The sequence below is a fragment of the Salminus brasiliensis genome, chromosome 25 (assembly GCF_030463535.1).
Source record: "Salminus brasiliensis chromosome 25, fSalBra1.hap2, whole genome shotgun sequence".
NCBI classification, from domain to species: Eukaryota; Metazoa; Chordata; class Actinopteri; order Characiformes; family Bryconidae; genus Salminus; species Salminus brasiliensis.
Window position 1 is genome coordinate 25,071,107 of NC_132902.1, and position 21,105 is coordinate 25,092,211.

The window sequence follows — 21,105 nt, forward strand, 5'->3', positions numbered from 1 at the left end:
ATAACCTTACAGATAATGTTCGGGACTCAGACACAGTCTTAATCTTTAAATCTAAATTGAAAACTCATCTGTTTAGTTTAGCTTTTGGTAATTAATGTTTCTTAGATAAGGGCTGCAGGTCCAGGGGTTCGCGGACCCAGGGAATTGTAGTACACTGAGATGCTGGAGCTGTCGTCTCGCTGCTTACACGCGATCGCTCAGGTTTGTTGACGGTGGAGCAGATAGATGCTGGTGTTCTCAGGGTACGCCTGTGTCCGTGTTACCTTCTGGCTCTCTCCTTTTAATTATGCTGTGATAATCAGACCTGCCGGAGTCGTCAGACATACCCAGATGCTGATTCTCAACATTCTCTGCACTCCATAAAATTCCTCTTAGAACTAATTTCTCTCTCTTTACCTTCCCCGAGTAAATGGCCACCCAGCCCGATCTGCAGGAAGATTGCCCGCTGAGGTCCCCTCTACCTGCATCTAACCAGCTGCCACCTACCAGTCCGGCCAGCGGGTCCCCCCCCAACCCGCCACCACCCATGGCTCACCCGCCAGCCGCTGCTGCCTGTTTGGTGGCCGTGCTGAAACCTAGATGGACTCGTGTCTGTCTGACACTATTAATATCACCACTATTAACTTTCTGTTGTATCTGGTTTGGTAATTTTTATCATTAATGTTTAAAACAGTCTGGCCAGAGAAGGATGGGTCCCCCTTGTGAGCCTTGGTTCCTCCCAAGGTTTCTTCCTCCAGCTCTGAGGGAGTTTTTCCTTGCCACTGTCGCCGTTGACTTGCTCACGGGGGTCTTTGATGCTTCATGTTATTTCTTCTTTCTTCTCTGTCTCTGTTCTTTATTAAGTACTAATTATGTAAAGCTGCTTTGTGACGACAACAGTTGTAAAAAGCGCTATCCAGTATGAATTCACAGTAGTGTAATAATTGATTGATCCAGTATGAATTCACAGTAGTGTAATAATTGATTGATCCAGTACGAGTTCACAGTAGTGTAATAATTGTATGATCCAGTATGAATTCAAAGTAGTGTAATAGTATAGTGCAATAACCGTGGATTGATTTTAATCCAGTATGAATCTGCAGTGTGTGTAGTTGTTATAGTCTGACAGTAATAGTTGTATGATCCAGTATGAATTCACAGTAGTGTAATAATTGATTGATCCAGTATGAATTCACAGTAGTATAATAATTGTATGATCCAGTATGAATTCACAGTAGTGTAATAGTATAGTGCAATAACCATGGATTGATTTTAATCCAGTATGAATCTGCAGTGTGTGTAGTTGTTATAGTCTGACAGTAATAATTGATTGATCCAGTATGAATTCACAGTAGTGTAATAATTGATTGATCCAGTATGAATTCACAGTAGTGTAATAATTAATTGATCCAGTATGAATTCACAGTAGTGTAATAATTGTATGATACAGTATGAATTCAAAGTAGTGTAATAGTATAGTGCAATAACCGTGGATTGATTTTAATCCAGTATGAATCTGCAGTGTGTGTAGTTGTTATAGTCTGACAGTAATAATTGATTGATCCAGTATGAATTCACAGTAGTGTAATAATTGATTGATCCAGTATGAATTCACAGTAGTGTAATAATTGATTGATCCAGTATGAGTTCACAGTAGTGTAATAATTGTATGATCCAGTATGAATTCACAGTAGTGTAATAGTATAGTCTAATAATGGTGGTCTCCTGTAACTCCCCTATTAATAGTAGTCCTGCTCTGTTCCACCTCATACTAACTGAATAAGGAAACCAACGAGAGCAGGTTTGAAATATTTTACTGTATATATTACTGTTGAATTTCCTCTTTTCCAGTTTATCAAACCCGTAAAACGACATATCCTGATACGCATCATACACTGCGATTCCATAAACAGTGTTTGCCATATTGCCCTCCCCTGTGGTGTGTTATACAGTAGTCAGAGTGGGTAATGGGCTGATTGCTGTGCTGCAGTGTTTGCTTTGTGTGTGTATGTTGGCAGTGGCAGGGTTTTTTGTGGGCGGAGCTGTTTAGCGGGCCCGGGTTCATGGAGCATGATGCTCCAGGTGCACTGCAGGACGTGCTGCCATATGGCTGCCTCTCATACACTCTCTAGTACTGCAATCAACCATGAAGAATACACACACACATACACACACACACACATACACACACACACACACATCTCACTCACTCTGCTTCTGAAGCCAATAACTAATAATCTACTATCAACCAGGAGAGTCAGTCTAACCTCACGATGAGTCACTTAGTAATTATTCAGTGCAAAAGTTTCAAATTTCACCAGAATTTAGATCAAAATGACAAAATATTAGAATATAATAATAATATAAATAATAACAACAATAATGGACCAGTTAGACTGGCTAACTAGTAGCATGATAGCTAAAACAGTCGAGGGGGTGGACCAGCTCGACTGGCACACACACACACACACACACACACACACACACACACAGCATGTCTAGACCCTGTAGAGAAGTATTGCCATAAACCTATTGGAATGATGATGGTGAAGCTCCATCCAGGGATGAGTTGGGGATGATGAGGTGGAGTGATAATCACCATCCAACATCCTGACCTCACTAATGCTCTTTTTGCAGAACACAATCAAATCCTCACAGCAATGCTGTTTCAAAATCTAGTCGAAATCCTTCTTCCCTGGACAGTAGAGACAGTTACTCCACCAAAAGTAGGATCAGCACTTATCAATACCTTTGATTTGTAAAGAAACAATGAATGAGTAGGTGTCCCAATACTTTTGTCAATCGCAATACAGGAAAGCTTATATCACGGTCAGGTTTCTAACAGTCTATCAACGAGTATTGATTTATGATCATGCTAATTTCAGCTAGCTCCGCTAATGGACTATATTTAGGATTTTTGGGATGAGGAAGAAAAATCAGATTTTGACCATCAGTTTATTTGTGATAGTCAAAGCATCTCCTCTCCTGTCCTCTCCTCTCCTCTCCTCTCCTCTCGGTCGCAGGTGGATGTGTGTGTTAAAGCTGTGGAGGTGTGTGTTCTGTTCTTGGCACTGCTCTCTGGCTGCAGGCCTAATTAAGCGCTCTCCTGCTCTCCGGCTGAGTTTCTGTGTGCAGTAGATAGGAGGATCGCTCTGACACGGCTAGTCAGGCCTGCTGCAGCCGTGCACTGAGATAAGGCCTTACACACACACACACACACACACACACACACACACACACACACACAAACCCCATGCAGGTTTGTCTACATTTCTTGTGAGGATTTGGACAAAAACCTCAAGAATTACAGCAACAATATTTACACAATATGGACAAAAGTATTTGGACACCTGCTCATTCAGTGTTTCTTCTGAAATCAAGGCTATTAAAAAGAGCTGATCCTGCTTTTGTAACTGTCTCTACTGTCCAGAGAAGAAGGCTTTCTACTAGATTTCGGAGGAGGAGCATTGATCCTCCAAATTTGATTTGATTGCATTCAGCGACAAGAGCGATCTGGATGTAGGATGATGATCACCATCCCCAACTCCCCAACTCCCCAACTCATCCCAGAAGTATTGGATGGAGCTCCACCATCCATCATTTCAGAGAACACAGCTCTTCCACTGCTCCACAGCTCAATGCGGGGGGCTTTATACCCCTCTAGCCCACCAGCATTAGAAACTACAAAGTGCTCCTATAAGGTAAATGTGTCTGATATGGGTCTGAACATTGAGTGTAGAAACATAAAGGTGGTCTTAATGTTATGGCTGGTGGGAGTATATACATACAGTGTATATTATGAGTACATATATGTTTTATACTGGTATTCCTGTCCTTATTGGCATGTTTTGGAATGAAACACACACACACACATACATACACACACACACACACACACACACACACAAACCACTGGTCTAACCCCTGCCTGACCTTATCGCCGGTCTGGAGCGTGGTCAGGTTATGGAGGCTGTGGCCTGTAGAACTGGGCCAGGGTGATTACACTGTAATCTCTATCACACACAGCAGCACACACTCAGCCTGCAGCGCAGGGGACTGAGATACACACACACACACACACACACACACACACACACACCTCTTTTTCTTTCCCTGTATAAAACAGAAAGATTGGGCTGGCAGTTTATTCCCATACTATGAATAATGAAGCCCAAGATCATGAAGAACAGATACAGAACTATCTACAGTCATATTTCTTGGGCACCGTAATGCCATCAAATCCACACACAGATTTCATGGTGCTGATATTTGCTGCCCTACTTTGTGTTGTAAAATGAATGAGGCAGTGTTTGAGCTGAACTGATCATATTTATTCTGCTTTAAGCATGGTAGATTTCCGGTTACGTCGGCTGACAGTACCCTCCATCCTCCCAGGCTACTGTGCAGAAAACGACTCTTAGGATAGTTGATTTATTAGTGAGTTTTTAGGATTATGAATCAGTCGACTACCAAATAATTCTTATGTAACAATCAGCTTTTAAAATTAACTTACGGTTGTTTTGTGCATTGGTTCATTGACAATAAAAACAATAAAGATGAATACCTTACTCAAACTTCCCTGCTAATATAAAAGACCAGGAGATCTCCAGTATCATTTTGCTATGAAAAATGCAGTAACAGGTTTTCCCATCATTTTTGGATCAGCAAAAAAAAAAAAAAAAGAGAGACAAACATGAGACAGTAATTTAGTTTTTTGGTATTTTGTGTTACTGCTTAATTTGTGACTTTTAGTTACTTTTATTTTGACACAACCTTTTTGTTCATTTTTATTATTGACTTTTATTTTGACATGATCTATTTGTTTATATTAGCAACTTTTATTTTGACACAGCCTGTTTGTTTTGTTTGATCGTGGTTGGATGAGAAGTATAAACAGACTCCATTCTGACTCCCTATTGGTTTATAAGAGATCCATCACACCTGCACACGTCCCGTCCCTCTCCAGCGAGCTCACAGCAGACGTCTGTAGTCTAGTATGAAGACTGTGTCTGTGGCAGAGACTCAAGAGAGCTGCAGTGAAACGTCCCGACTGAGCCCCACATTTACATTCCAATAAAGCTTATTGATCACACGCCTCTGAAGTCTGACTTTCTGCAGCTTTACAGAACTTCTAGACAACGACTCCTCATATTTTCCTCCATGAAGCTCATGTTAATGCTCAGTAGAGCACAGAGACGCTCCTTTAATAGAGCTGATATTACTGAAATGCTTCATTTTCAATGGGCAGATCTGCAGCTGAAACAGGAGCCTAGTGCAGCCCAACATTTTTAACATCAACATTTTAATAGATCATTCTCCTCATTATGGCTTTTAGAGAAATGGGTTTTTGGGGAGGGGGGGGTAGTGCACTATAGACCCCTGTGGCGCGGCCTAAGCTTTCGGTCTTTGTTTTCCTTCCATTACTTTTACTTTTCTACTTCAAGTCGTTCTGTAACCAGTAATTTTACACTTTTACTGGAGTGAAAAGCTTAAAGCTTCAGCTTCTATAGAAGTCTTTTAAACCCTAGTATCTCCACTCACTTCTACCTGAGGAATGAATGTCAATACTTTTGACACCTTTGCCTGTTGAATTGTTGGGTTAGCATAGCTAGCGTCTTTATGATCAGTGTCCACAGAGGTAGTCTCCTTCAGCCTGCCCTCACTCTGAATATGATACGGCCGTAAATCACCTGATACCAAATGACCAGAAATTCACAATTCGCAAAGGCCGAAGAAACCAACTCTTGAAAGTGGGCGTGGCCAAATAAGGTGAATGACGACAGACTCAGAACAGTGCAGTAGGGCTGAAATATACTGAAATGACCTGAGAACCATGCATTGCTTTTGCAGAACCTGAGGAACCCTTCGAATGTGAGCTCAAGCAATCAGTATATCCTCTCAATGCTGTCAGTATAGGGCGCTCTTCCACGCTCTCTCTCTCTCACACACACACTTACACAGTAATCCCAAAGCCCATCAGCCTGTAAACAGCAGGGGTGCCCATGCTCTGAGGCTGCTCTGAGATATTACACCCCGATCTCTCGTGTGCATCGCATGCAGCCTGTGTGTGTGAGGGGGAGTGTGTGTGTGTGTGTGTGTGCATGTGTGTGCTGCTGGTGTTACCATGCTGATGGTTGCCATGATAAATGAGCGCCTCACACACAGCTGTGAATGTGCATGTCCAGTGATAGAGGTAATTAGGTTACGCCTCAGGCTAGAAACCCGGTTACCAACATCCTGAGGCCACTGGGTCTTCACCTCCCAGACTTACTGTATTTACATTATATGGACAAAAGTATCAGGACGCCTGCTCATTCAATGTTTCAAGTGTATTAAAGAGAGCTGATCCTGCTTTTGTTGGAGTAACTGTCTCTACTGTCCAGGGAAGAAGGCTTTCAACTAGATTCTAGAGGAGCATTGCTGTAAGGATTTGATTGCATTCAGTGACAATACCGTCAGTGATGCTGGGGTGGTTTATACCCCTCTAACCCGAACCTGGCATTAGGCACGGTGCCAATAGTATTCTACTGGCAGTGCTGCTGTACAGGGTCTTTAACAAACAAACATAAGGTCAGTGTCTACCTGTAATTAACTCTATATAACATTAGAATAAACCCAAATAAACAGAAAGTCAGTGGTCAGTGAGAGTGTCTACATGTAATTAACTCTATATAACATTAGAATAAACCCAAATAAACATAGTCAGTGGTCAGTGAGAGTGTCTACCTGTAATTAACTCTATATAACATTAGAATAAACCCAAATAAACATAGTCAGTGGTCAGTGAGAGTGTCTACCTGTAATTAACTCTATATAACATTAGAATAAACCCAAATAAACATAGTCAGTGGTCAGGGAGAGCATCTACCTGTAATTAACTCTATATAACATTAGAATAAACCCAAATAAACATTAGGCAGTGTGTCTACCTGAAAACCACTCTACATTTAATTTGCCTTACTTTGGTTTGTGGTTTGTGTTCATGGTTACACACTTTATAGATGTGTCCAGTTCTGGTAAATTTCACTGGTCATTTATTTCCTGGTGGTTTTCTGTATGTCCGTTTGCCACCAGCTGACCTCCTGGACTGGTTCTTCAGGCTCTTGGCCAAAACTGTGATTCAGACAGGCCTCAGATCTGAACGCTGCAGAGCTCAGAGATGTTTCGACACACAGAAAGGAAAGTCCCTGAAATATTTTGTGGTTTTACAGTTGGGTCTCTCTTACAAAAGTCCCACCTGTAACACATGGACAACCTCCCACACACACACACACACACTACTCTCACATCCACTCTGCTGGCCACCATCTGTGAGTGTTTGGCAGTGACAGACGGTACATCTGTGTGTGCACATCCCCTTTCACTTCTGTCCTCTAGTGTGTATGTATGTGTGTGTATGCGTGTGTGTGATGGCCAGAGGGCCACTGTGGGTCCCAGCTGCAGCCTCTTTTCCTCTCAGTACCAGCGTTGTGGTGACGGGCTTGCAGCCACCAAAACCCAGCCATCAGGAACACATATGGCAGCACTCAACATACACACACACACATACACACACACATACACACACACACATACAGTATCTGTCAGATCTCTCTATCTGTCTATCTGTCTGTCTATATCTATCTGTATATCCATATGTCTGTCTGTCTGTCTATCTTTCTATCGGTCTGTCTGTCTATCAGTCTGTCTCTCTGTTTATCTGTCTGACTGTCTATCTAGCTATCGGTCTATCTATCTATCTATCTATCTATCTATCTATCTATCTATCTATCTCTCTCTCTCTCTCTCTCTCTCTCTCTCTCTCTCTATAATAAAAATGATGGACAGTCAGAGTGTATACTCTCAACATGTGAATGACCCACCCTGCCCCCTCAAACAGTGACCTCTGCAACTCTCAGAGAGAGAGAGAGAGAGAGAGAGGGAGAGAGAGAGAGAGAGAGAGAGGGAGAGGGAGAGAGAGAGAGAGAGAGAGAGAGAGAGAGAGGGAGAGAGAGGGAGGGAGTTAACTGTTTGAAGGAGGAGCATGTTGTGTAGCTGCATGCTGTCAGATAGAAAGCCACAGTTTGTCAGGAGGGTCACACTTGTGAAGGTACGAGCCGTCTATTTTCCACTAGTACTGGACTGCAGTCTGAACACTGGCCCAAAGAGGACGGTCCGGCGAGTTTATCAAGAAAGGAAAACAACCACATGTGTCAGCGAGTGCTTCGTTACTCCACTTAGAGAAGTGCATTTGCATGTGAGTGTGTGTGTGTGTGTGTGTGTGTGTGAGTGTGTGTCTTTGCCAAAACACAGCAGGGATCTCACCATCAAAAGTTGGTGCAACACTGGCCTCTGTTGTGTGGCCTCTGACTGAACTGGATCCTTTGATTTGACTGATTGGACAGAATCCCTGGGTTCTGATTGGATGAGACATTTGGATTCTGACTGGACAGGAGTCATTGTTAGAACCTTAAACTTTGATTGGACAAGACTTGTGGTTTTCCAGATACTGACTAATCAAGATTCTTAAGTCTATGAGTTTGAATTGGGCCAGATCCTTAGACCGTTTGGAAAGGACCCCTGGGTTCTGACTGGACACAGCTCCTGGACATTGATTGGACAGGAATTTTAAGTTCTTATTGGATGGGATGGGACTTCTGAGCTGGCAGGATCATTGGACTGATTATACAGATTCCCTGATACTCCTGGAGTCTAATTGGATCAGGCCTTGAGGTTTGATTGGATGTGATCCCAGGGCTCTGATTGGACAGATTAATCAAATTGTACTTTGACTGTACACTGAAGACTCCTGGATGTGGCTCTGATTGGACTGTACCCCTGGTTTCTCAGTGGCTGAAACGCTTGGTTCTGATTGGACAGATTAATCAAATTGTACTTTGACTGTACACTGAAGACTGTACCCCTGGTTTCTCAGTGGCTGAAACGCTTGGTTCTGATTGGACAGGATCGTTGGGCTCTTATTTGACAAAACCTGTGGGAATACTTTTCATCCTGGTGTTGGGGGCGTGTGCGAGATGACCACAGAACTCCACAGAGACAGACACAGAAGATCTGGGAGACTCACCTCTTCCTCATCTGCATCCTCTTCGTCTTCCGGTGTCACCATGGCCCCGAGAGTCCCCACAGTGATGCTGACCAGCCAAAGACGCCACACACAACGGATGCCGCTGGCCACTCACATGCAGAGAAGACGGCACACAGGTAAGAGGAGATCATGGACGAGGATTTCCAGTGGTCATTATTCCCAATCCCTTACCTGTTCCCCTTGCTACAGAAGCAGCCAGGACATGTGTGTGGTCAGACATTTGCACTGGAGCTACAAAGCTAATGTAGCTAACAGGTAATGGAAGCTTATATCGCACCAATTAGCATTGCACATGCCTAGATCCCCATGCCATTAGGAACCCAGAGCCTTCACCACATGAAGGTAGAGCACAGCAGTCAGCAAAAACAGCAGTAATCAGCCATAACATTAGCACCACTATCAGGTGTATGAATGTACAGTAGCTTCTGTGACCGAACTGTGATGTTCTAGACGACTGGGTCAGAACATCTCCTCCAAAACCTCAGGCAGGTCTCATGTTGATCTTCTCCAGGGACAAGGCAAGCTGTGTGTGTGTGTGTGCATCTGTGTCAGCAATGGGTGCAAGCTGAATGCTGAATGCTTTTTAGAATTCATTAGAAGGGGTGTCCACAAACATTTGGACATGTAGCGTGTTGTAGTTCTAGTCTCCTCCTCCTGTTTTTCAGGTGAGGTGAAGTACATTGACAGTGTACAGTAGCTTCTGGCAAGAGGTGGATCTATATATTAGGCAGCGAGCGAACAGTCAGTTCTTGAAGGTGATGGAGAACCGAATTGTGATGTTCTAGACGAATGGGTCAGAACATCTCCTCCAAAACATCAGGCAGGTCTTGTGGGCCTGTTCCTGGTATGCAGTGGTCAGTACCTACCAAAAATGAACCAGCGACAGGGTCATGGGCACCTAAGGCTCATTGATGCTCATGGAGGCCCCGCCTACCTCACCACTTACAGGACTTAAAGGAAAGGAGGATCTGCTGCTGATGTCTTAGTGCCACGTTGACCTTCAGAGGTCTTGTGGAGTCAATATCCCACCCTTCCTCAAATGCAGTCAATCAGCTGGGTTGGGTGTGTTGGTGTCTGAAGTGTGGTTCCTCAGTTTTTGCCGCTGGAGCTGCATCATTAGGTAAACTCTAACAGACGTTTAGATAGACGTTAATAGATGTTTAAGATGTTTGTCTGTATAACTATCACTGAACTATCACTTTAAGTGGATAGCTGGAGCGCCATGTGCCTCCTCCTGCGATCATCAGGTAATTGACACCCAGCCTAAAGCCTTAAACCTAGGATCTAAGCATCATGACTCCAGACCTGGGATAAACACTCTGCGCCTCACTCTCACATTAAAGCCCCACTTTATGGGCTCGCGACGAGTCCGAATGAGCCGAAAGGGCTTTACTGTGTTTTTCTCTCCTCCGTTCATCGTTTTGCATTACCTGCGGCTGTGTGTGATCCTTGGCAGTAATGAGCTTTGTGCATGTGTCTCTGATAAGCGCAGTATAATTAGGCTTAGTCGTAAGCGGCCTCTGTAGCAGCGTGATAAAGAGTCAAAGGCAAAAGCGTTGAACCTGGCTAACCCCCAACCAACTCCCTCCCCCTCCTCCTCCACCCCATCTCGCCCCCAACCAGAGGAATGCTGGGTGGCGAAGGACGAACAGGGCGCTTGTGAATATACCTGCTATACTTTTAATGCTGCTCTGCCTCCACATAAAAGTCTCTCCAGTGTGTATACTATATTGACAAAAGTATTGGGACACCTGCTTATTTACCTCTTCTTCGGAAATCAAGGGTATTGGTTGATGCTGCTTTTGTTGGAGTAACTGTCTTGGAAAGAAGAAGGCTGAGAACAATTGAAGGACCGTTGTTGTGAGGATTTGATTGCATTCAACAGCAAGAGGGTTAATAAGGTCCGGATGTTGGATGGAGCACCACCCCATCATTCCAGAGAACACACTTCTTCCACTGCTCCACAGCTCAATGCTGGGGGGCTTTATATACCCCTCTATAGCCCACGCCTGGATATAGGCAGCATTGTGCCAATAGGTTCATGTTGATCTTCTCCAGGGACAAGGCAAGCTGAGTGTCTGTGTGTGCGTGCATTTGCACATCTGTGTCAGCAATGGGTGCAAGTTAAAGTAGCTGAATGCATTCATTAGAAGGGGTGTCCACAAACATTTGGACATGTAGCGTGTTGTAGTGGTAGTGTTTTTTTTTCAGAACACTGACAGTATGCTACTGTTAGCTAGTTTGTAGGGTGATCTCTCCTCTCGTTTCAGGACATGTCCTCTTTTTGGGACTTTAAGAAAATGGGATTTCAAAAAAAGCCTAGACCCCTAGACCCTAGTCACCCCAGACTAGTAATTCTCAGTCCTGGAGGCCCACTGTCCTGCACCTTTTAGGGTCCACTCCTTCCGTGATTCCAATCTCTGGTCCTCCTTAAATCAGTGGTCTGGCGTTCGCTTTAAGGGGACTTTGGTGTGGTCTGCTGTGCTTGTGAAAGCTATATTTGCGGGGGTGCGTGATTGGTTTCTTTTGTCATGTGACTGCTTCAACGTATCACCTGCATGGCTAAAATCCTTCTCCTATGAGGACGGCTCCTGGTTTGCGGATGTCCCTGCATGGTGAAATTCCATGCCTTCAGGAAGAGCTTGAGTGTTTGTATCCAAGGAAAACAAGGAAAGCGAAAAATTGTCTTTGTGAAAGCAAACCAGAGCCCAGAATCGGCCCTGGGTGCGGAACTTTTGCATTCGGGACAAGTGTGAAAATGCCCTTAGAGCTGTTCTGGCCTAAAATCCCACCAGCGCTACAGGCTGTGACTCAAATTCAGGATCTCTATGAATGTTTTACTAGTAATAAGATCAGATCAACAGACTAACAAGGGAATCACATTTCCTCAGTGGAATTCTGACTAGTCATATATTACCATTGACTTACATGGAATAATGGGGTCTTATCTTTTTACTAGCATAAACCCCAGATATAGAGAAAAAACTGTAGTTTTAGATAATAATAATAATAATAATAATAATAATAATAATAATAATAATAATAATAATAATAATATTGTAGATTAATATCTAAAAGGATATTATAGAAAGTGGTGGCTCAGTGGTTAGAGCTCCGGGCTATTGATGACAGGGTTGTGGGTTTGATACCTGGGCTTAGCAAGCTGCCACTGTAGGACCCTTAAGCAAGGCCCTTTGTGTTTCTGCTCTTTGGCCACTTTATTAGAAACCCCTACATTGTGCTTCCACTCCCTGGCCACTTTATTAGAAACACCTACCTTTTGCTTTCACTCCCTGGCCACTTTATTAGAAACCCCTACCTTGTGTTAACACTCTTTGGCCACTTTATTAGAAACACCTACCTTCTGCTTCCGCTCTTTGGCCACTTTATTAGAAACCCCTACCTTCTGCTTCCGCTCTTTGGTCACTTTATTAGAAACACCTGCCATGTATTTCCACTCTTTGGCCACTTTATTAGAAACCCCTACCTTGTGTTAACACTCTTTGGCCACTTTATTAGAAACCCCTACCTTGTGTTTCCACTCTTTGGCCACTTTATTAGAAACCCCTACCTTGTGTTTTTGCTCTTTGGCCACTTTATTAGAAACCACTACCTTGTGTTTCCGCTCTTTGGCCACTTTATTAGAAACCCCTACCTTCTGCTTCCGCTCTTTGGCCACTTTATTAGAAATACCTGCCATGTATTTCCACTCTTTGGCCACTTTATTAGAAACCCCTACCTTGTGTTTCCACTCTTTGGCCACTTTATTAGAAACCCCTACCTTGTGTTTTTGCTCTTTGGCCACTTTATTAGAAACCCCTACCTTGTGTTTTTGCTCTTTGGCCACTTTATTAGAAACCCCTACCTTGTGTTTTTGCTCTTTGGCCACTTTATTAGAAACCCCTGCCTTGTGCTCAGGTCTTTGGTCACTTTATTAGAAACCCCTGCCTTGTGCTACAGGTCTTTGGCCACTTTATTAGAAACCCCTACCTAGTGTTTCCTGATGAACTGAGAAGCTGAAAAGGTGAGGGGTTTAAGGTGAAGGAGTCCTCGCGTGCTGATGATTCTGCTCTGTTTGACTGAATGGAAATGTGTGGCATAATCAATTAAAGTTCATACAGCTGTTTATTCATATGAGTGTATGGTTTATGAGGTGTTAGTGAAGCAGGGGATTATGGGCATTGCAGTTTTCTGTTTGATGGAGGCGGGGGGAGCTGGCAGCAGCTGTAGCGGAGCTTTAGCGCAGCTGTGGAGGAAGATAACGGAGGCAGAGAGACATCGGCACGCAGGATCCTCTACAGGCTCTTATCTCTCTCTCACACACACACACAGACACACACACACACACACACACACACACACACACACAAACATAGAGCACACTGCTTTACAACGAATTCCCGCCACCTGCAGAACACATCAGAAAAAAGAGAGTTCTTCATCAATGGCCACTTTATTAGAACCCCCTACATTGTGCTTCCTGTCTTTGGCCACTTTATTAGAAACCCCTACTTTGTGCTTCTGGTCTTTGGCCACTTTATTAGAAACCCCTACTTTGTGCTTCTGGTCTTTGGCCACTTTATTAGAAACCCCTACCTTGTGCTTCTGGTCTTTGGCCACTTTATTAGAAACCCCTACCTTGGGCTTCATTACTGGCCACTTTATTAGAAACACCTACTTTGTGGTTCTACTCACTGGCCACTTTATTAGCAACCCCTTCCTTGTGCTTACACTCACTGGCCACTTTATTAGCAACCCCTTCCTTGTGCTTACACTCACTGGCCACTTTATTAGCAACCCCTTCCTTGTGCTTACACTCACTGGCCACTTTATTGGAAACACTTTATTGCATTATGCCTATAAAAGAGGGGTTTCTAATAAAGTGGCCAGTCACTGTAAGATCTCCTGTAATTGCACTGTGAGTGCACGTGTGTGTGTGTGTGTGAGGGAGGGTGTGTTAACAGTTAGTCTTCCTATTTCTATTTCCTCTGCACTCGCTTTGCGGTCTCTATGAGGAACAGATGTTCAGAACTCGATACTGAGCTGCATCCCCTTTTCCCTGCTATCTAAAACTCCAGCACTGCCAACTGCCTGCACACAAACCGCCTATACACACACACACACACACACACACATATGTTCAGAGTCAGGGTCTACCTACCAACACACACACACGTGTCTGTGAAGGCATTTGCTTACACAGATGTTCACAGAAAACTGAATAATATTTTTGTCGTTATTTTCGTAAACACTGACCCGCTGTTCAGTTAGTTAGCTAGTGGAGCTCGCAGTGACCGCTGACCACGAAATACACAGGTTTCGTTTCTATGGGGACAGTAAAGGTTAAATAATCGGCAGTTCAACTCACTGGCCACTTTATTAGAAACACCCACCTTGTACTTCCACTTGTACTGGCCACTTTACTAGAAACACCTACGTCCTGGCCACTTTATTAGAAACACCTACCTCCTGGCCACTTTATTAGAAACACCTACGTCCTGGCCACTTTATTAGAAACACCTACGTACTGGCCACTTTATTAGAAACCCCTTCCTCTGGGTCACTTTATGAGAAACACCCACCTCCTGGCCACTTTATCAGAAACCCCTACCTCCTGGCCACTTTATTAGAAACACCTACCTCCTGCCACTTTATTAGAAACACATACATCCTGGCCACTTTATTAGAAACCCCTACCTCCTGGCCACTTTATTAGAACCACCTACGTCCTGGCCACTTTATTAGAAACCCCTTCCTCTGGGTCACTTTATGAGAAACACCCACCTCCTGGCCACTTTATTAGAAACCCCTACCTCCTGGCCACTTTATTAGAAACACCTACGTCCTGGCCACTTTATTAGAAACCCCTTCCTCTGGGTCACTTCATGAGAAACCCTCACCTTCTGGCCACTTTATTAGAAACCCTCACCTCCTGGCCACTTTATTAGAAACCCCCACCTCCTGGCCACTTTATTAGAAACACATACGTCCTGGCCACTTTATTAGAAACCCCTACCTCCTGGCAACTTTATTAGAAACCTGTACCTCCTGGCCACTTTATTAGAAACACCTACATCCTGGCCACTTTATTAGAAACCCATACCTCCTGGCCACTTTATTAGAAACACCTACCTCCTGGCCACTTTATTAGAAACCCGCACCTACTGGCCACTTTATTAGAAACACATACCTTCTAGCTACCTTATCAGAAACACCTACCTTGTTGCCACTTTATTGGAAACCCGTACCTCCTGGCCACTTTATTGGAAACTCCCACTTTCTGGTCACTTTATTAGAAACCCATACCTCCTGGCCAGTTTATTAGAAACCCCTTAGTTCGGACCTGTAGAGGATATGTTTACTTATTTACATTTAGAAAATCAGCAAATCATCCTCAGTAATGCCCCCCATGTCCTCAGTGCTGGCGGTCCCGTTGGCCATGTTCTCATTAGATAAACCCCGCTGTTGCGGACCCTCTCCTGAAAATCACTCATTTACATGACCGGCTGTAACGGTGAGTCAATAGAACTGCTGAATGCAGGAGCGCGAGAGGAGGAGAACAAAAGAGACTGCAGGTCTCTCTCACACACATCGAGCTTATCTCTCCCAAACACACATACACACACACACACACACACACACACGACCACTGTTGCTATAGGAAAGGATTTACAATACAGAAGCTGGCAAAAAGGGCGGCAAAAAAGCCTGCAAGTCTCTCTCTCTCTCTCGCTCTCTCTCTCTCTCTCTCTCTCTCTCTCTCTTTCTCTCTCGCTCTCTCTCTCTGTCATTTCCATACTGGCACAATAAAGGCTGATCTGAGGTCTGCATCTCTCTCTCGCTCGTTCTCTGTCTCTCTCTCCAGCTATCAGATGGAGACAACAGTAGAGAAAGGACAATGAGAAATAGAGAGAGAGAGAAGGTCGTGCGAGCATTCTTAATGCCACAGGGGTCAAGGCGGCCTGTAGAGTGGGGCGGTCATTAAAGATACATGAGAGGGACATTTGAATGAGGGTCTGGGAGGCAAACATGAGGAATAATACAGTGGAGAGAGAGTGAGCGAGAGTGAGTGAGAGAGTGAGAGTGATGTCAGAGTGCAGTGGGGTGGCCTCTGTGTGTCACATCAACAATAGCATTAAACGAAGCGCAGAGTAGAGGGACTGTCACACTGTCCTCCAACACACACACACACACACACACACACACACACACATCTGTCAATCACACCACTCCTAGACACACACAGACACACACAGACCATCCCATCAAATGTTTGGGGACACCCCGGACCCAAATATCTCAGAATTCTCTTCCATTTTGTGAGATTATTGTAGTAATTGTAGTAATAAATAAGATTAACTCGTTTATTTTTTTACCTTTTGTTACTTGTTTGAATTTTGTTTGTTTGATTTTATCATTTAAAAGTGTCCTATTCTATTGGCAGATCATTTTGATCTGTCAAAATAAATCAGATAAATCCGTTTTTGTGAAGAAATACTGTCTGAAACCAGAAAAAATAGATACTTTCAGTAAATAGAATGACTAATAATTACTAATAATCAAAATAAATTAGAAATTAATAAAATAATCATATTCATAATATTTAATTTTAGAAAAAAAGGAAATATTAAATATTTAGGTCAGATTTAAGAAGATTTAGTTTGCTGAGGTATCAGTGTAACAGCCTGGCTGCCGGAAGATGACAATTTAATTCCTGCAGTGAAAAAAGACAGAGTAGCAGAAGTGTATTTTAAATATAATAAATATCAAATATCTCTGTATAAATGTGTTGATTGTAAAGTGGTTTTGAGCCCTGAGGTTGAATTATGTTTACAGTGGTGATGAATGGAATAAATATATATATATATTCCATTCATCACCACTGTAAACAGAATTCAACCTCAGGGCCATATATACACATATTGCTGCTCTCACACAAACTCCTTCTATCTTTAAAACAGCAACTTTACAGAAGGAGGCAAAAACCTTCTTGACTTTCAATAGAAGTCAATGTAGAAATATTTTATTCCAAGTCATTTTGGAGCATTTCTATTGGCCGCAGAGTAGCAGAAGTGTATTTTAAAAACAATAAATATCAAATATCTCTGTATGAATGTGTTGATTTTGAAGTGGTATCCTGTTTACAGTACAGTGATGAATGGAATTGACTTTTAATGGAAGAAATGGAAGAAATATTTTATTCCAAGTCATTTGGAGCATTTCTATTGGTCCATTTATCATGGAATCCTGATACTATATAAAGAACAACTGCCAGATTCCAGTTATGGAGAAAAGTACAAAAACGGCAAATATATATATATGGGCCTGTTTTCAGCACTGAGCAAAAATCAAACCCATGAAAAAGTCAGAGTGTAAATCTCCTTATCTGCTCAGTAATACACTGATATTAGAATAAACACTAATAATAACACTCCTACAGAAAGTGGTGGTGGAGGTTCTCCATCACTGTGTTCATCATTGGAACATCTCCAAAGTTCTCCTCATGGAGTCTAGCATTATTTAGAGTTCTCCTCCAACACCTAATAAAAGTTGCTACACCTGATGATGATGATAATGATGATGATGCCTGATTTGCCAGAGCTTTGAGAAGAATTTAGGCCTATTTTTTTCATCCGTCCATGTTGGAGGGATACAAGCCAGGTATTATAAGGCAAAATAGTCCCATATATACAAATATATATTCATAAATAAGAGATTTTCCACAATTTTACCATCATTAACAACTCATCTAAGACTCGTGTAGGTTCACTGGTGGGTTTGGATGGTTAATAAAGTGGCTATATGTGTGTTGTAGTCATGGCGACGCCCCCTCCCCACTCTAAATGACTGTTTACATCCCAACCACTGAATTATGCAGTCATTTTAAAATGTGGTGGAATTTCCCTTAAAGATACACATTTCTGGTGCTGGTCAGCATGTATCTGAACCAGGCTGAACTTGACCCAGAGGCCCCTCTGTGGTACAGGGTACTGAAGCAGTGTGTCAGCATGTGTGTGTGTGTGTGTGGCCTGTCCAGGCAGGACAGGAAGGGCCATAACTCCAGCTGTGGTAAGAAGGAGAGAGAGAGAGAGCCATAAACACTCCATCAGCCCCCCGGACACACACCCATCCATCTCTCTGTCAGCCACAGCACCTCAGCCTGCAAGTGCAACCCCAACCCCCCCTACACCCCCTACCCCCACCACCACCACCACCACCACCACCATCAGATCCGGCTCTGATGGCCTGGCTGCTCCTGTGTGAGAGCTTTTCATTGAGTTTACTGATGCTCTTATCCAGAGCTCTTATTTAAGCCCTTATTGTTGTTACTGTGCCTTTAAGAGAAATACACTGTGTGTCCAAATGTTTGTGGACACCCCTTCTAATGAATGCATTTGCAGCTTTTTTACAATGAGTTACACTCATTGCTGACCCACATGCAAATGCACACATACAGCTTGTCTAGTCCCCGTAGAGAAGAAGTACTGCCAATACAATAGGATTCTCTGGAGCAGATAAGCATGACCCTATGGGCACCATGCTGCCTAATAATGCCAGGCGTGGGCTAGTAGAGGGGTCTAAAGCCCCCCAGCATTGAGGAGCTGTGGAGCAGTGGAAGAACTGTGTTCTTTGGAATGATGAATGGTGGAACTCCATCCAGTACTTTTGGGATGAGTTTCCACCAACAGAGGAGCAGAGGCTTTTTATATGTTCAATGTGGACAAAAGTATTGGGACACCTGCTCATTCCCGGTTCCTTCTGAAATTAAAAGTATTAAAAAGAGTTGATTCTGCTTTTGTTGGAGTAACTGTCTCAACTGTCCAGGGAAGAAGGCTTTCTATTAGATTTTGGGGGAGCATTGCTGTGAGGATTTGATTGCATTAGTGACAAAAGCATTAGTGAGTTATCTAATGTGCTACAATTATGACTTTGCCATCAGCAGTCAGAGTCTGAGAGAGCACAACTGGATCTGCCTGACGTTGCCACATCAGTGGCTGTTCGAAAAGAGTGGCAGGTCCTTACCATCCTACTGTTGGAGGCATTGCTAGTGCTGGAGGGGGGTTGGGGGGGGGCACTGCTTTACTGTGACCAAGCAAACCAGGCTGAAGCAGTGTGTAACTCTCCAGTCTCAGTTACTATCTTCTCATTAGCTCTCCAGCCTCCCTCTCGCCGCTCTGCTCTTACACATGACTGACACACAAATAACAGCACCTCCGCATTCGCTTCAGAGAGACACTGGACGGCTTGGCCTGCTCTAATTATCCATCACACACTCTCACACTCACACACCGACAGGCCTGTGGACTCCACGTCCACGTCTGAATCTGTGTGTGTGTGTGTGTGTGTGTGTGTTCACCTGATGGACAAGGGTTAGTTTTTGGGTTAGTTCTGGGCGGCTGCTACTGTGGACTTTACACTGTGTGTGTGTGTGTGTGGGGGGGGGGGGGGGGGGGTATTGTTTGTTTACAACTTCTACAACTGTGTTCCCACCATGCAGAGAGAGGTGGGGGGAGGGGGAGGAGGGACATGTGTATGTTTCCCAGCACTTCACCTGCAGAGACGTTGTGGTGGTAAACACACTGCAGGTGCGCTGATGGTTAAACAGTCAAAATAGAGAGAATTAACTGAAGAAAATGGAACGAGGGAAGAGGAGGAGAGGAAGAGGGGGTGAGGTAGCAAAGGAGAGAGGGAGGAAATGAGATAGGGAGATATGAGAAGGAGAGGAGGAGAGGGAATGAGAAAGAAAGGGGAGAGGATTAAAGGAGGACAGAAGGAGAAGGGGAGAGAAGCAGAGCAGGAGAGAGGGAGGAGAGGAAATATAGAGGGAGAGAAGGAGGTGGGGAGATGAGAAAAGAGAGGGAGTGGAGGAAAAAGGGGAGGAAGACAGGAGAAGGAGATGCAGAGAGAAGGAGTAGAGGGGGAGAGGAGGAGATGTAGAGACACATAGGAGGAGAGAAAGAGCAGAGGATGGGGAGAGGAGGAGAGAAGGAGCAGAGGATGGGGAGAGGAGGAGAGAAAGAGCAGAGGATGGGGGAGAGGAGGAGAGAAGGAGCAGAGGATGGGGAGAGGAGGAGAGAAAGAGCAGAGGATGGGGGAGAGGAGGAGAGAAGGAGCAGAGGATGGGGAGAGGAGGAGAGAAGGAGCAGAGGATGGGGAGTGGAGGAGAGTAGGAGCAGAGGATGGGGAGTGGAGGAGAGTAGGAGCAGAGGATGGGGAACATATGTGGAGAGGAAAGGAGGAGCAGAGGATGGGGAGAGGGGAAGAGAAGAAGCAGAGGATGTGGAGAGAAGGAGAGAAGGAGCAGAGGATGGGGAGAGGAGGTGAGAAGGAGCAGAGGATGGGAAGGAGATGAGGAGAGGAGAGAGAGGAGGAGCAGAGGATGGGGAGAGGGGGAGAGGAGGAGCAGAGGATGGGGAGAGGGGGAGAGAAGGAGCAGAGGATGGGGAGAGGAGGAGATGCGGAGAGGAGGAGAGAAGAGCAGAGGATGGGAGGAGATGAGGAGAAGAGGAGCAGAGGATGGGGAGAGGAGGAGATGAGGAGAGGAGGAGAGAAGGAGCAGAGGATGGGGAGGAGATGAGGAGAGGAGGAGAGAAGGAGCAGAGGATGGGGAGGAGATGAGGAGAGGAGGAGAGAAGGAGCAGAGGATGGGGAGGAGATGAGGAGAGGAGGAGAAAGGTAGAAGTTAGTCTTTTCTCTCTCACAGCTGCGTTTACTGTAGCGAGAGCAGGAGGAGGACTATTCTACACTAAACCCAAACCGAGGGGGAAAAACACCTCACTGCATTCATATTCAAATACGGATCAAGCGTGTGTGTGTGTGTGTGTGTGTGTATGTGTGTAGAAATGCCACCTCCCTTATCCATATTCATACTGGTTGAAAAGGGAGCAGCATACGGCTTTCTGTCCCGCGAGTAAATGTCCCCGCTATTTAATAAGAGCCTGTCAGACTGAATCAGAAACCCCAGAATAAATAAATACATAAATAAATAAATAAATAAATAAATAAATAAATAAGTTAGGAGCGTCCCTGTAAACAAAGCA

At 44.2% G+C, this 21,105-nt stretch overlaps 1 protein-coding gene across 2 annotated transcripts in view; it reads left to right on the forward strand.

Annotated features, from left to right (window-relative positions):
- Positions 1 to 8,055: 8,055 nt before the first annotated feature.
- The window catches only part of cbfa2t3 (CBFA2/RUNX1 partner transcriptional co-repressor 3), a 70,143-nt gene continuing 57,093 nt past the window's right edge, over positions 8,056 to 21,105 (forward strand). Inside the window, exons 1-2 of one of the 2 annotated variants that reach the window (XM_072670993.1) lie at positions 8,056 to 8,215; positions 8,924 to 9,180. In XM_072670993.1, the coding sequence (XP_072527094.1) occupies positions 8,214 to 8,215; positions 8,924 to 9,180 (259 nt within the window). In that variant the 5' untranslated portion in view covers positions 8,056 to 8,213. Of the gene's footprint in view, positions 9,181 to 21,105 lie in introns of both variants that reach the window. The other variant, XM_072670997.1, reaches the window with a different exon arrangement.